General features: G+C 36.1%; 1 protein-coding gene across 1 annotated transcript; it reads left to right on the top strand.

Annotated features, from left to right (window-relative positions):
* The first annotated feature begins 4,095 nt into the window (after nucleotides 1-4,095).
* LOC143913219 (cytochrome P450 4C1-like) lies at nucleotides 4,096-13,433 on the top strand. The gene is made up of 10 exons (XM_077432886.1): nucleotides 4,096-4,288; nucleotides 5,142-5,251; nucleotides 5,334-5,424; nucleotides 8,420-8,617; nucleotides 8,687-8,883; nucleotides 10,799-11,023; nucleotides 12,275-12,343; nucleotides 12,470-12,641; nucleotides 12,716-12,895; nucleotides 12,980-13,433. Exons 1-10 carry the CDS (start codon nucleotides 4,129-4,131, stop codon nucleotides 13,147-13,149), a joined length of 1,572 nt encoding a protein of 523 aa, XP_077289012.1. The 5' UTR covers nucleotides 4,096-4,128; the 3' UTR covers nucleotides 13,150-13,433.
* Nucleotides 13,434-15,504: the final 2,071 nt, after the last annotated feature.

The following is a 15,504-nucleotide window of genomic DNA, read 5'->3' as shown; positions in this document are numbered from 1 at the left end:
TAACAAAATAAAAAAACTTATATATATATATATACTGTTTGCTACTGTTGCGTAGGGGTGGGTGGAGGGTCTAAGTAAAAGGCCAACAGTCGTTTCACAGCATTTATTGATGATTAAGGAGATACACGCACTGTCACTGCTCAGTCCAGAATGACATGATATCGCCTACGTACCGCCTTATAAGGGGTAGATCTCTCAGGACGTCTAATCTGTTTACCTACTGTATAGTCACGTATTCGGATATGTATTCCCACGGTATGAGAAGTGCAATCATTGTTTAACTTTCATGCACTTAGCTTGTCGCTAATCTTTAAAACCACTTACACCGGTCTTACGGTCTCTCAGGACGCTACCCGGCCTAATCCGATCGCAATTACTCGGGGGCTCTTTTTAGTATACGTAACACTACCAATGTTTCCTCTAGGCAAATAGACGCCGCTAAGTATCTGTGCATTTACGGCCATCTATTGAAAATTTATTTAATTAATTAATTTAACTATTTGTATTTTATGTATATTGCTTATATGTAGGTAGGTAGATTTTTTTACCATTTTTTAAAGGTATTTGAAAAAAAATCGACCGCGTGCGGATCAAACACGGGACCGACACATTTCTTTTAATTTTTTTTTTATTTAATAACTTAATATGCCAACACCAATGCTATTCTATTTAATCGGGCACAACACTAGTAATTGATAATACATATAGAAAACGGGTAGGATTAGCGTTACAGTTGTTGGCCGTCACACAGCTATTGGCCACTAAAACACTGTAATAGTATCAATTAGTAGTAAACAGGAACATCACTAAGGGCATATATAATTTCGAAAAAGACTTTGTATTTATATTTATGCATATATGTATGTAAAATTGGTTGGTTGGTTCGTAAACAACACATTCGATTTTTTTTCGATTCATCGGTGCCGATTCGATGTTTTTTCGGTTCAAACGATTCGAAAGCCCCGGGGGTGAAGTCCCTGGAGGCGAAGTCCCCGGGGGAGAAGGTAATGGGGGGGGGGGGGCGGATTCTGATATACATATAATTTCGAGTATATATGTTTGTTTGTTCGTGATAGTCAATTTAATAAAAAAAACATCATTCAAATTAATTTATATAAAATAAAACTATTCAAATAAATTTAATAAAATGTTTACTATAAGATTAAGCGGTTTATATTACAAATACTGAGTAAAGCCGGGTAAAACCACTAGTTTGTTATATATTTTTTTATACATATATAACAAACAGGAATACTACCTGCTAAGCCTTTTCAGCTAGCATTGAAAAAAAATTCACTGAACATGAGTAGTGTAATCCGTGCAATTGCTTAAGTCTCGTTTACACCGGAATTTCTAACCATAGCAGAACCATAGTCGAGTATTTTAGATTGTGGCTTGTTCTTCGTGGTCTTCTTGCACATGGGAACTGAATAGGTGATTATTAGAAGAAGCATCACTTATTATAATGCACCAGTATTTTCCCAATACATGTCACGCGATCGATTTTTATTAATTTTAAGAGCATTACATTTGAACAACAATGAAGATGTAAGATGAATAGTTTTGGGAAAATACATTATTACATTATACAGATATATTAGATAGTCTACACACCTTTACAAAACTCGAAATCCCTGGTGGTAGTTATCTTGGGTAGTAATTTATGTATAGTTTGTTTGGATTAATTATAATTTTTATACCTGATATTGGATGTCAAAATAATTCTAATTGAAAATGTGAGCGAATTTTTTTACATATGCACAGCTTGTTACTTATGTAAATACATACATACATATGTATGTACATGCCCTTAATATATTCAATTCAATATGTATTTGTATATTTGTCCCCGATATAATTTTTCATACCTCATTCTACAACAATGGTTTTCAGGTACGGCCATGGGACATTTTGATTAGTCCACTGATGTCAATTATGTGACCACATTAAAATTTCAAATGAGAACCACTGTTATACATACAATACATATGTAAACAGGGCCGCCGAGTGGAATCTCATGTATATGAAAATACATCTATTTTTATGTAGAATAATATAAAATATCAAAATCGGTCAGTCGGGTCCCGAAACGGGGGCCCCTTGAGTGGTATGGGTCCTGTATGGATGTATCCTGCCCCTTATTATTATTTTTAAATACATATGTATATTGCTGTCGGTTCCCTCATCACTGAGGATCGTGACTATGATGTCCGGTCAACCAGCTGCCTCCATTCAGTTCTAAATTCGGCCAGGCGAAGACTTGCTACCGTGGAAGCGCCCGTCGCTGCAGATACTTGGTCAGTCCAGCGTGCGGGGGATCTGCCTCTGGCTCTTCTGCCTTCGACGCTACCAATCACAACCAACCGCTCCAGGCTCTCCTCACCTCTTCGTGCAATGTGGCCGAAGAACTGCAATATATGTTTCAGGCATATTGTTGACAGTCTATCCTTGATTTTTAATTCTTCAAGAATAGACACATTCGTGCGTTTGTCGGTCCAAGGCACGCGCAATAGCCGTCTCCAGGACCACATCTCGAAGGCATCGATTCTCCGTCTATCCGCCGCCTTCATGGTCCACGTCTCGACACCATAAAGGCAGACAGAAAAAACGAGACTCTTCACGAGATGGATTTTGACAGCAGTTGTAATGGCTCTATTCTTCCAAATCTTCGTTAGTTGTGACATTGCCGATTTTGCTAATGTAATCCGGCGCCGTATTTCCAATTCGCTGCCGCCGTTGTTAGATATGAGTGACCCCAGATAGACAAAATTATCGACCACCTCTATACCGTTTAAAGCTGAGTTGTTGTTTTGCAGCTGTTGGTGACGGTCAATTATCATAATTTTTGTTTTGGGGCGGTTTATCTGGAGGCCAAGCACATTACTCTCTGTCTCAACACGACACCGAGCTCGCTCAACCAGCGAAGTATGTATATGGACATACAATTAAAATTATTTTGAATATAATGTATGAAATTAAAAAAAGGTAAAAATACTTTTTAATTTAAAAATATATATAAAATACTTATTTTGATTACATTTAGCCAGTAGTATGGCTCGGTGGCTGTGTTTATGTTTAGCGCAGAGATGTTACCGGGTTTGATCCCGTGCTTATCTTTAATACTGCTGGTCAGACTTGGATATTTGTGACTCCAAGTCGATCGTTTCTTATCAGAGTTTGCTAATTTATGTGATTTCATTGTTGAAACGGTTCCTCAATTAAATTGGTAAAAATCATCCTATCCGCTGTCACAAATATCTGGATTTGGTTTATGTACAATATGTAAAAATGTATGTACAAGTCTTAAACCCTTTGAATGCTGACTAACGCCGATCGGCGTTTTGCCAACAAGTCCATTAGCCTGAAATACGCCGATAGGCGTTGTTTTTTGAGTAGGTAAAAATATACTAATCGCTGAGCCTTTCCAGGTAGCATTGAAAAAATATACATTGAACATGGGTCGTGTAATCCGTGTCAATGTTTATAAATACTGGTTTACATCAGAATTGCTGAATTTATAACCATAGCAGAATTTCTCGATGGAAATCCCCAACTGCTGAGTATTTAAGATTGTGGCTTGGCATTTAGATTGTGAGCGTTACATTTTAACAACAATGAAGAAGATGGAACTAGTTTTGGAAAAATACATTCATTAATAGACTTTGATTTTATTTATTTTATATTTTTGCAAGATATATTAGAGAGTCTAAACACCCCTTTACAAAACTCTAAATCCTCGGCGGTAGTTATCTAAGGTTTGTTTGGATTAGCTACAATATTTATACCTGCTCTCTATTGGATTTCTAAATAATTCTAGTTGGAAATGTTGGCGAAATTTTCAGCTTGACAGACTTTCAACAGAAAAGACGTCAGCACTCGATGGGTTAAAACAATAAAAATTCAACTTGCTTCGTTCTTAATGCACCCAAATCAATAACATCACACAATGTAATTAATAAGTAAAATAAGCAATTGAACAATAATCCATGGTATTTTAAGTGTTGAAGGTTGTAGATGTCGAGGCGAAGCATATTATAATAGTTAATTCAGTTAATTGCATTGCGATTGACTGTGTGCAGTCTTGAGCTAGATTTAGTGTCACTTTGACGCTACTTTTGCACTTTCAATATGATACTGCAAATACTGGCAATTTGCGCAGTTCTGGGATATCTACTTGTAAAATATGGCGCTCAAACTGTGAAACTAAATTTGTGGGCATCCCAGTTGCCCGGACCTTTCAACGTTTTTCCCCTGGGATGCACCTATCGATTCATATGTCGTAGAGAAGGTCAGTCAGCATTTCATTTAATTGCAAAAGTTCAATATTTATATGAAACTAGTGATTTTACCCGGCTCCACCCGGTATTTGTAATATAAACAGCTTAAACATGGCGAAATCTAATAGTAAACAGTCATTTGTTTTTTTATTAAATTTATTTGAATCGAATAAAAAATAATATTCAACGATGTCGATATCGTCGTCATAGAAAATTTGGTACCACTGTAGTATGCGGTCTACTTTCACATATGTACATACATATATACTTTAGTATGCGATCTACCTTCACGTTTTTACTTTAATATGCGGTCTCACTGTCTCAGTTCTCACGTGTGACAGCGAGACTGAATAATACCGTCCCTAACAACGTAATCTTAAATGAATAGGGCCAACCCTTACCTAACCTAACCTAACCTGACCCTTAAATAAATAGGTGTTGGCTGCTAAGATGTTTTTTTTTTTGTGAAAATGTTGATGAAATAAAACTTAAAAAAAAAGATATCTTAGCAGCCAACACCTATTTATTAAAGGGTCAGGTTAGGTAAGGTTAAGTTAGGGTTGTTGATGAAATAAAACTTAAAAAAAAAAGATATCTTAACAGCCTATTTATTTAAGGTTCAGGTTAGGTTAGTTTAAATTGGGGTTGGCCCTATAAAAAACATAAAATATAATAAACAGGTCGTTGCTAAGATACAAATAAAAAAAAATAGTCGACTGCGATTCAAATGTAGATCGCATGCTAAGGTAGACCGCTTACTAAAGTGGCACCGAAAATTTGATATGTTTTCGATGCTCCCAACCAAACCTTATATATTAAGTCTCTTTCGTAAATATATATTAGATGTATTTAACGATATTACAGAAATATTCAGCAGGCTGAGGAAGATGCTGAAAGATTTTCCACAGCCGGTGATAAAAATGTGGTTGGGACCAAAGTTGATCGTCCTCATCAGGGAGCCTCAGCATCTTGAAGTATAAATCAATGAATATTATCTTTACAAATCATACAAATTTACTTATCCATATCATACAGGATACGTAACTCTTTTCGCAGAGAATTTTACAATCGACGAAGATGATCGAAAAAGACTCGCTTATGGATTTTGCTAAGCCATTCATTGGTGAGGGTTTAATAACAGGATCAGGTATGTTATGTTTATTTAAATACTAGTGTGTTTTAACCGGCTTCACTCAGTATTTTTAATATAAAACGCTTAAACATGGCCAATATAATAGTAAACATTCTATTACATTTATTTGAATAGTTTTATTTTATTTAAATTTATTTGAATATTTATTTGTTCGATGACGTCACGGATTTTACGAAACATACAAAGTCTCTTTCGAAATTATTTATTAGACTAGTTGTTTTACCCGGCTTCACTCAGTATTTGTAATATAAACAGCTTAAACATGGCGAATCTAATAGTAAATATTCATTTGTTTTTTTTATTAAATTTATTTGAATCGAAAAAAAAAGTCGGGTGTGACCAACCCATGACTTTATCTGTGTATTTGAGGAATATAAGAAAGTCACAAAAAAAATTCGATATTGAACCGTACAGACACATTCACACATACCGGCAGCATTATGAAATACTAATAGCTATGACTTTTTGATACAAATTGAGCGCAAATGTATGGAAACTTGCACAAGACAAAAGTTCCACTTCCGGTTGTCGGATTTTAAGCAATTTTTTTTTATTACTTAAAAACACTATCAGTATTATAAATAATGAACATCAAGAAGTCATAGAAACTGATTTGTTTTCGATTTCCAACCAACAAACTTACAAAGTCTCTTTCGAAATTATATACTAGATTTATTTATTTTTTTACATATATACCAGGAAGGCCTTACAGGTAACCCCAATGAACCTTCCTGGCCAGTTACAAACATTGCAGCATTTTTTTTATTATACAAGTCGCTGAATTACGAGACACTGAAAAACTCGCAAATTAACGAGACATCTATGAATTGTACAGAAATATTATTGTACATTAATCAATCTCAAATAGTGGTGACATAGTAGATGGGAAGGATATTTAGCCAATTTTACTGGGAACCGTTTCAACAATTAAATCAGAGAAAATTGGCAAACTCTGATAGGAAACGATCGACCTGGAGTCACAAATATCCAGGTCTGACCAGCAGCACTACAGATATACTCAGAAAATTTATTTTCAATCGAGGTCAGCTCATGGGATTGAACCCGGATTGAATAGATGTATTATGTATATATTATACCAGAATCCGGCGGCTCCCCCGGTGCCCTTCGCCCCCAGCGCCCCTCGTCCCCCGTCCCCAGTGCCGGCCTTATACCCGATGGCGCCCTCGGGCAATTTTTTCTAAACACCCTTAGAAAGAACTTTCGCCTTTGGCGCTCTAATCTAAAATTTTGAATGGCTTTTGGTTCTCTAATTTTTAATTTTAAAGCGCCTTTGGCACATCGTTCGGCGCCCTAACTTATTTGGCGCCCTCGGGTGCCGCCCGACCCAGCCGCCCCCCCTAAAACCGGCATTGCCCGTCCCCATGTCGTCATGGAAATTTTGCCTTGTTTTTGAAGTTCCCAAACACTTTCCAACCAACAATATTTACTTACATACAAAGTCCCTTTCGAAATTACATATACATATGTATATTAGACTAGATGTCAAATATATAATTTCAGTTTTGAAGTTATGTACATATGTATCATCGGCAAGAATATTTAATACTAGTGTTATGGTTAAATATCATCGCATGTGTTATGGTTAATGTGACCATACGTCCCGTTTTAAACGGGACCGTCCCATTTTTAGGTAACGTATCCCGGACGTCGAAATGACCCGTTTTCCAAAAGAAAGCAACCCACGGTAACAATTCAATGCTAGTTACCAAAGTAAATTTTAAGAAATCCTGCCAATGGGTTTGGTGCAAACGATCGACAAGCGCCAGACAGACTGAACCACAGATTAACTGGATGGCTGCTTTAAACGCAATTCTCGACTTCACGAATGATAGATTGCACATCAGATGACGAGTAACCTTTCGATCGGTGCACAGATGCAATTATTAAAATGGTAATTATTAAAATTGAGTAGGATCTTTCTGGCGAGTTTAATAAGGCAAAATTCGGAACTAAAGTATCAGAAGCACAGAACGTATACAGGGTAGGTGTGTCGGGACTTCGGGTAGATTTCGCTTAGTGTAAGTGCGAGCAGTGCGCACGCATAAGGTACACGTGTCGTTAATCTGTGCTTCAGTCTGTCTGGCGCTTGTCGATCGTTTGCACCCCATCGGTAAATAATTACATATATCTGATTTACTAGTAGGTATATGCAAACTAAACGTACGAATTCTTTCCAAATATAATGCAACGAGTGCTTTCAATGTAAGATGACTATGTTTTAATGATATTATACTTTCACTAATGTGTTACAGTCCGAGTGTTCACTCCGGTTCGTTCACGAACTTACTAGTTTGTTCATACACAAATTATTTCATGCGACAACAGGTGTTGTATGAAACTTTTAGCTGTCAAAAAGTATTTAAAAAAGGAAATCCTATGGAAGCCTCATTACAACATTGCTATAATTCCTGTTTATTAACACATTCAACCCGGCGTGTACCACCAGTGGCTACGCGGATAGTGCTATAGCAGACTACAATTTTACGTTACGATCGTTTGCACCGCATCCCTCAACGATGACATGAATTTCGATCCATTTATGTTCTGGGAAACAGTACTCCATATTGTTTTCAGCTATTTTTGAACAAAATTATTTACATAACAATAAAGAAGTCAACATATCGAATGTGCTATTCCATCTAGTAATACGGTCTATTACAGGTCTTTTAGTATCATTTTCGTTAAATTTCACAATAAGAAAAGGGATTCTTAAATTTTTAACCAACTCGCGAGCTTCACATATAATTACATTTAAATCGGAATCGTTAATCTTTGATTGCTAATTGTAAAGTGTGTACAATTAGCAATCGAAGTTCGTTTAGTTGGCAGTGTTTTTAAATATGTCGAATTGAAACGACTATTATAGTACGACGAGCGTTATCTCACACTGAAACACACACAGAATAGCGCTATTATATTTAATATACTCGTATATTCCGGGTTTAATTCTGGATTTTTAATTGATTAGGACCAACATGGAAGGCGCATCGTAAGCTCATCATGCCGACGTTAGCCACCAAAGCCGTGGAAAGCTATTGTAATATTTTTCATCAACAAGCGAACATATTGGTAGAAAAAATGATGGCTTCTATGAAAGTCAGTGAAGTATGCAATGAAATTATACTGGAAGAATATTTACATCCCTGCTGTATTGATATAGTGTGTGGTGAGTAATTTTGAATTAGATAAATATATAAAAAAAAATCATTTCCTTTATTGTGTAATAACTTCTTAGAAACTGTCATGGATATTAAGTTGAACGCTCAAGCATCTCTAAATCATGAATTTATGGAGGCGGCGTACATGATGTACTTCATTATCATTGAAAGAATGGCTAAACCATGGCTGCAAATAGATTTTCTGTTTCGTTTCTCCAATTTGTCAAAAGTTCAAACTAAAACTCTGAAAATTCTACGATCCTTCATATCTGACGTAAGCATATATTTACCTGTTCAACACATTTACGTATGTACAGTGGCGGCTCGCCCCACACACATTTCTCCTAACTTAGCTGAATTTTTTAATATTGTTCGTCAAAAGTCAACAAGTTTTTGTTTATCCCGGTCCCCACGCGGTGAGTGGAACATGTTCGTAATTCATTTCGGTGCAGTCGATTGTCTGCGTGGTCCCGTGGTTGCAAGCTTCAGTTTGCCTGCTACTCTGGTACTGTGTGACAGTTGAAGCAGAGAAAAACGATCCGTATTGCCGTATATAGACGGTCGCTTTTAGTTGGCTGTGTAAAGGTCTCTTTCGGACAGAATACGACGACAGACCCGGGCGTCTACATATGTATATTCTCTACACCAGGGTTTACCAAACTATTTCTGCAATGCAACACTTGGCAAACCCGGAAATTTTAACGGAACACTTAGCTTATTTTTTAGGTTGGGTAATTCCCAGAGCTGCCGAGAGGAAACTCGGGCCCTGGAAAATAGCTTTGGGCCCTATGATAAACTAAAAATAGATACAGGTATTTTTAATATGCGAAAAATATATCAAAACTATTATAAAAATACTTATAAATAACAATAATATAAAATAAACGTAAAAATGTGAAAAAATAAAGCACTTAATGACTTTGATGATTTAAGTCCTTGAATTGCATATCTTCTTGATGGGTGACCGTAAAAAAGTCGACAGTGAAAAAGTCGAAAATATTCGTTTATCATGCATACATATGAAAAACGGTTAGTATATATGTATATCAGTGGCGTGCGGTAAAAGTCTTTCTCCCCCTGTCGTACATCCTCACTTAATTTGCGGGAGCAGGATACAACAGGAACATGAGAAACAGGATTTCCCGTCCGTATCCTGCGCGCGCACATTAAACAAGGCTGTATGACAAAAAGAGAGATAATTTCACCGCATGCCGCAGATATATATTATACCGTTTACCATGCACCCTTTTTTTTTTTTTGATTTTTCGACTTAAGATCTTTCGATTTTCGATCTTTGCCTTTCGACTTTTTCACTTTACTTTCGGTGCCGTGAGTTAGACCCACTTCCGTTTAAGCCTACTGGTTTAGCTGTCACAGAAAATGGATTTCGAACCCAGGAATCGTCCCAACTAGTTTTCGGAAAATATTGCAGGACTTGTTTTCAAGTTATATAGGTGTTCTAAAAATACTATGGAAACTTATTGATTTATTTTAAAATTTAATTCATTCAAGCATTCATGTCAGGCAGGAAAACTTACAAAATTTTTAGATTCAACTACATAGATGAAATCCAATATTATATTTTGTTATCAAGAAATTTTATCTCTTGTATTAAAAATTGTAATACTTTTGCCTTGTAATCATTATAAGTTAACTTCATTGCACTTTTATCAACCATGAAAGATGTTAAAACTTCAACAAAATTTTGCCTGAATTACTTTGTTTTGTTGAATTATCCAATAAGAAGTGTTGCTGTGTATAAAATCTTTCCAAATTGTCGCGGAACACCTATTCAGGTTCAACGGAACACTGGTGTTCCTCGGAACATAGGGACATTTGGGAAACCCTGCTGTACACGATTCGAAAAATACATGATACCGTCAACTTTTTTCGCCATTTCAACTATATTTTATAAGGTATGCTTAAATTTTCAATCACGATAAGACAATTTAATCATTAAATACTTTTCATTTATCACATTTTTGCTTTTTAAGAACAGTCATCTTCCTTGCATAAAATATAACTAAAAATATATTAAGTAAATTTTTTTTGGAAATAAATAAATATATAGAGGGGGGGGGGGGCTTTAGCCTCCTCGTGCCCCACCTGTTTCTAAAATCAAGAGCCGCCCCTGTGTATGCATTTATATATGGAATTTCAATAAAATCTATCAGTTTTATTTGTTTTAGGTTATACACAAGAAAAAGGATGAAAAGCAAGTTGAAATAATGAACAGGATAATAGATTCGAATTACAGCGATAAAAATGGCGGTAAGGCAGACGTTGAATACGAAGACGGACATGATAAAAAAATTGGCACTGCAATTGAACAATTAGTAAATGCCCAATATGATAACACCTTAAAAATCACTGATGAAGAAATGGTAGATGAAATGTTAACTATGTTCATGGCTGTAAGTTTTTGCCTTTTATTCAAATTAGTGATAGTAAAGCCATCTTAACCACTTAAGAGGGCTGGACACCAGCGCCTTGTCCATACAAACGTATTACACTTCTCCCTTCCTCAATTATGGCACTAGATAAATTATTTTTTGATATGCTATGGATATCCACCATTGGCATGTTTCTGTGGTTTTATTTTTTTTTATTAGTTATTTTTTGTAGGAGCTAGGAGCCGCCAAACATCTATAAAATCGCCTCTTTATTACACACACGAATAGTCTATTTAACGGTTGATTTTTAAAAAAATACAACCTCACAAACAAAAAATATCTTTCTCATAACGATGATGAATTTTTTTTTTAAATTGGTCCAGTTTCGGAGGAGAAAACTGGAGAATACGAAACCTCGATTTTGTCGATTTAAAATAGGTATTATCTGGTCGAGGCGCAACTGTCGCATTCACTCAATAAATATATTGATGATATATATTGTCGCATTCACTCAATATATATATATATATATATATATATATATATATATATATATATATATATCTAAGAAAGGAACGGCAACAAAATTAAGATTTCGGGTATACATACAGCCCTATTAATCGCCACGCGTTTGTAGAAAGCGCGCGCCCCAACGCCACGTATTTTCAATTTATAAAAAAACGTTATTTGACTAATCAATAAATTATTTTAATATTTTTAACTGACATAATTGGTGAGCCGCAATCGATCCAACGAAAAATTTCACTAGGGTTGCCATACTTTTTTTTTCACTAGGGCTGCCACACAATAGATCAATAAAAAATGTATACAACAAGTCACGAAGAAAGCTCGAGACAAACTATTAGATATTCCCGGAATTAACGTCGTTTTTGTAATATGCAATCTTTCGGTTCGTTGACAAGTGAAGACGTGTCTTGTGTGTTTACATATTACATACCTCCTTTACGTTTCACTTACGATTACAATTCAGGAAAAAGTTTGCCTCTTATCCGATCGTTTTCATACTTTGCCATACTGCTCATTTTGGTCATCAATATAAGTAAATGGATCCTCCGCCATTACGATTGAGATAAAATATCGTTTAAGAAGCTTTTCAAGTCCGAACATTTTTAATCTCGGTGACAGTTGGTAGTCATTAATTTTATACATAGATGGCGGTAGTAAAAAAAAAATTTGTGTTTTTATTCAAAATAATAACTAAAACTTAATTTGAACATTACTATTTACATCATACCTTTAATGTACTTACAGAGTTCCGACACCATAGCTTCGATAACGTGCTTTTGTCTGAAAATGCTGGCGATGCACCCACACTACCAGGTAACGTTGGCCAAAATCAGCACTCAATAAAAGGCATCGATCAAATCAAACACGACCTTTATTCTCAACCGATAACATTACAGAACAATACATTCAACATAAACAATAATACAATAAGTGTTTCAGGAACAAGTGGTGAAGGAATTCAACGAGACACTCGGACCAAATGGCGGACCCTTAGATTCGTCCGCGTGCTCCGAACTAACATTTTTGGAACGGTGCATAAAAGAAACCATCAGACTCTTCCCGATAGCTCCGTTCATCGTCAGAATCAACAAAGAAGAATTCAAACTAGACGGTGAGTATTCAAACTACACATACTAGAAGCCGTCCGACGACGAACCAAAAAGTCACAAAGGGATTCATTTTCAGACGATTTGAAGATACCGGAAGGTGTGTCTGTGATGATGGCACTGTTTGACGTGCACAGAAATCCTAAATATTGGAAGCGACCCGAAGAATTCTATCCGGATCACTTCCTGGCCGAGGAGGTCGCGTCCAGGCCGCAATACGCCTACGTGCCGTTCAGCTCGGGCCTCCGAGTTTGCATCGGTGAGTGTATTTTGTAACTATTACTTTATAAACTTTTATATATACATATATATTAATATACAATATTACTTTTATATATAATAGGTAAGCTGTACGCGATGATCTCCGTGAAGATAATGACCGTTGCAGTGCTGCAAAAGTTCAAATTGAGCTGCAGAGCCGATCAGCCGTCGGTCAGAGACCTACGCTTGTCGACTGATATATCAGTACGAGCACGCGACGGCAACAACATTATACTTTCGCATAGAAAATAGTGATTTGCCAACACTTAACCAGCGTTCTTCAGAACCCGGCTAAACCCTCGTGCAATTCTAAACAAGACGAAGATGTTTCAGGCATCGCACTACAATTTTTCGTGCACGTGCAGTTCTGATGAAATATTCAGATACGCATTTCATACTAATCAATGGTTTATTGTACTAAATATTATTTATACACTAAAATACATAACGTAAAAGCTTCCATAACAATACCGATTATAATCATCGTTCACACGTACATATGCATGTGTTACAATAAATGCAGTAAATGTATACACTTACTTGACAATTTAGTAATATAAATGCATTCAAAAGCAATGAAATGTAAACTTTGACTAGTAAATAATTGGGTTTGGTGCAAACGATCGACAAGCGCCAGACAGACTGAACCACAGATTAACTGGATGGCTACTTTAAACGCAATTCTCCACTTCACGAATGATAGATTGCACATCAGATGACGAGTAGCCTTTCGATGTGCACAGATGCAATTATTAAAATTGAGTTGGATCTTTCTAGCGAGTTTAATAAGGCAAAATTCGGAACTAAAGTATCAGAAGCACAGAACGTATACAGGGGTAGGTGTGTCGGGACTTCGGGTAGATTTCGCTTAGTGTAAGTGCGAGCAGTGCGCACGCATAAGGTACACGTGTCGTTAATCTGTGGTTCAGTCTGTCGATCGTTTGCACCGCATCGGTAAATAATTACATATATCTGATTTTCTAGTAGGTACACATATGCAAACTAAACGTACGAATTATTTCCAAATATAATGAAACGAGTGCTTTCAATGTAAGATGACTATGTTTTCATGATATTATACTTTCACTAATGTGTTACAGTCCGAGTGTTCACTCCGGTTCGTTCACGAACGTACTAGTTTGTTCATACACGAATTATTTCATGCGACAACAGGTGTTGTATGAAACTTTTAACTGTCAAAAAGTATTTAAAAAGGAAATCCTATGGAAGCCTTATTACAACATTGCTATAATTCCTGTTTATTAACACGTTCAACCCGGCGTGTACCACCGGTGGCCACGCGGATAGTGCTATAGCAGACTATAATTTTACGGTTCCACTTCATTGAGCACCCCAACACTAAAATTTCTATAAAGCTCTAAAGATTTAGGGACAACTCATTATATAAAGTGATTTAATGCTGTCACGCGTAATTGGGTGCCGATACGCGTGACAGTGCCGCCACACGGGCAAATGTATGAAATCACGCGCTGGGCTGAATGTGTTAAAAATATTGCAATCCGGAAAAATCCGGAAAACGGAAATCCTATGGAAGCCTCATTACAACATTGCTATAATTCCCGTTTATTAAAAATATTGCAATCCGGGGTAAGCATACATACACACATAGTAGTTGGGACAAACGATTGAACTAATGCATGAACAAACTACATAGTTTGTTTTTCAATTTGTTCTTTTGTGTACACTGTCACTGTCCAGATTGGTTCGTGTTTACGGACGAACGAAATGTACCCTTGGATTGTCTAGTTTATGAACACATTTATTAGGAATAGTAAACAATTTAATATTTAGCATATACTTAAATACTAAAATGTCACACAAACATATGCATCGACCAGTAAGTGTGTACATTTACGAAATTTTTCGCTTTTACTGTGACACACATATATTTAATAAATTTATTCATAAATCATCATCGATATAACACCAACGTCGCACAATTATATATGTACATACATTTCATGTGAATTTAATTTTAATATAATATTGTCAAAGTTATTTTTATAACGTATAAATTATTATGAAGTCTTTAAATATAGTATTTTTTTTTTTTTTAATAAACGAACATCAAAGCTTTGAAGTCGTTGTCAATTTTTGTTCGATTCAATGAGATAAGCGCAAAAAATGCTGACGGTGTTTAAAGTTCGACTTTGAATATATATGTAAGTTTGTTTTCACCGTCTATAGAACAAAGCAGGGCAGTGGTAGTGTGGAAGACCCCCTATTGCGGGTTGTCGACGGTGATAATAATAATAAGCAATTTTAAATGTAATTTACTTTTCACGTTATTAAGGACGAAAACACACTGAGTGGTACGTGTTTTTTTTTTTATATACTTTGAAACATGTGAAAAAAACGCAGCACCCCTAGCTAAAAATCACCCCCTGGAGTGTTTTCGGTGATATTGTATCCTTGCTTGACAGTGATCGCTAACAGTGAATCCCATATTTGAAGAAATGTAGGAGAAACTTGTCGGTTGCATGTGGATATGCATACACGTGCTACCTCCCAAACATATGCATTCTGCACGTGCAACTACACCAATGGCGGCTCGTCCGTATGGGCTGCGGGGCTGCAGTCCTCCCA

The sequence above is a fragment of the Arctopsyche grandis genome, chromosome 6 (assembly GCF_051622035.1).
Source record: "Arctopsyche grandis isolate Sample6627 chromosome 6, ASM5162203v2, whole genome shotgun sequence".
Lineage (NCBI taxonomy): Eukaryota > Metazoa > Arthropoda > Insecta > Trichoptera > Hydropsychidae > Arctopsyche > Arctopsyche grandis.
Note: the sequence above shows the minus strand (reverse complement) of the source record. Positions and strands in the feature narration are given on the sequence as shown.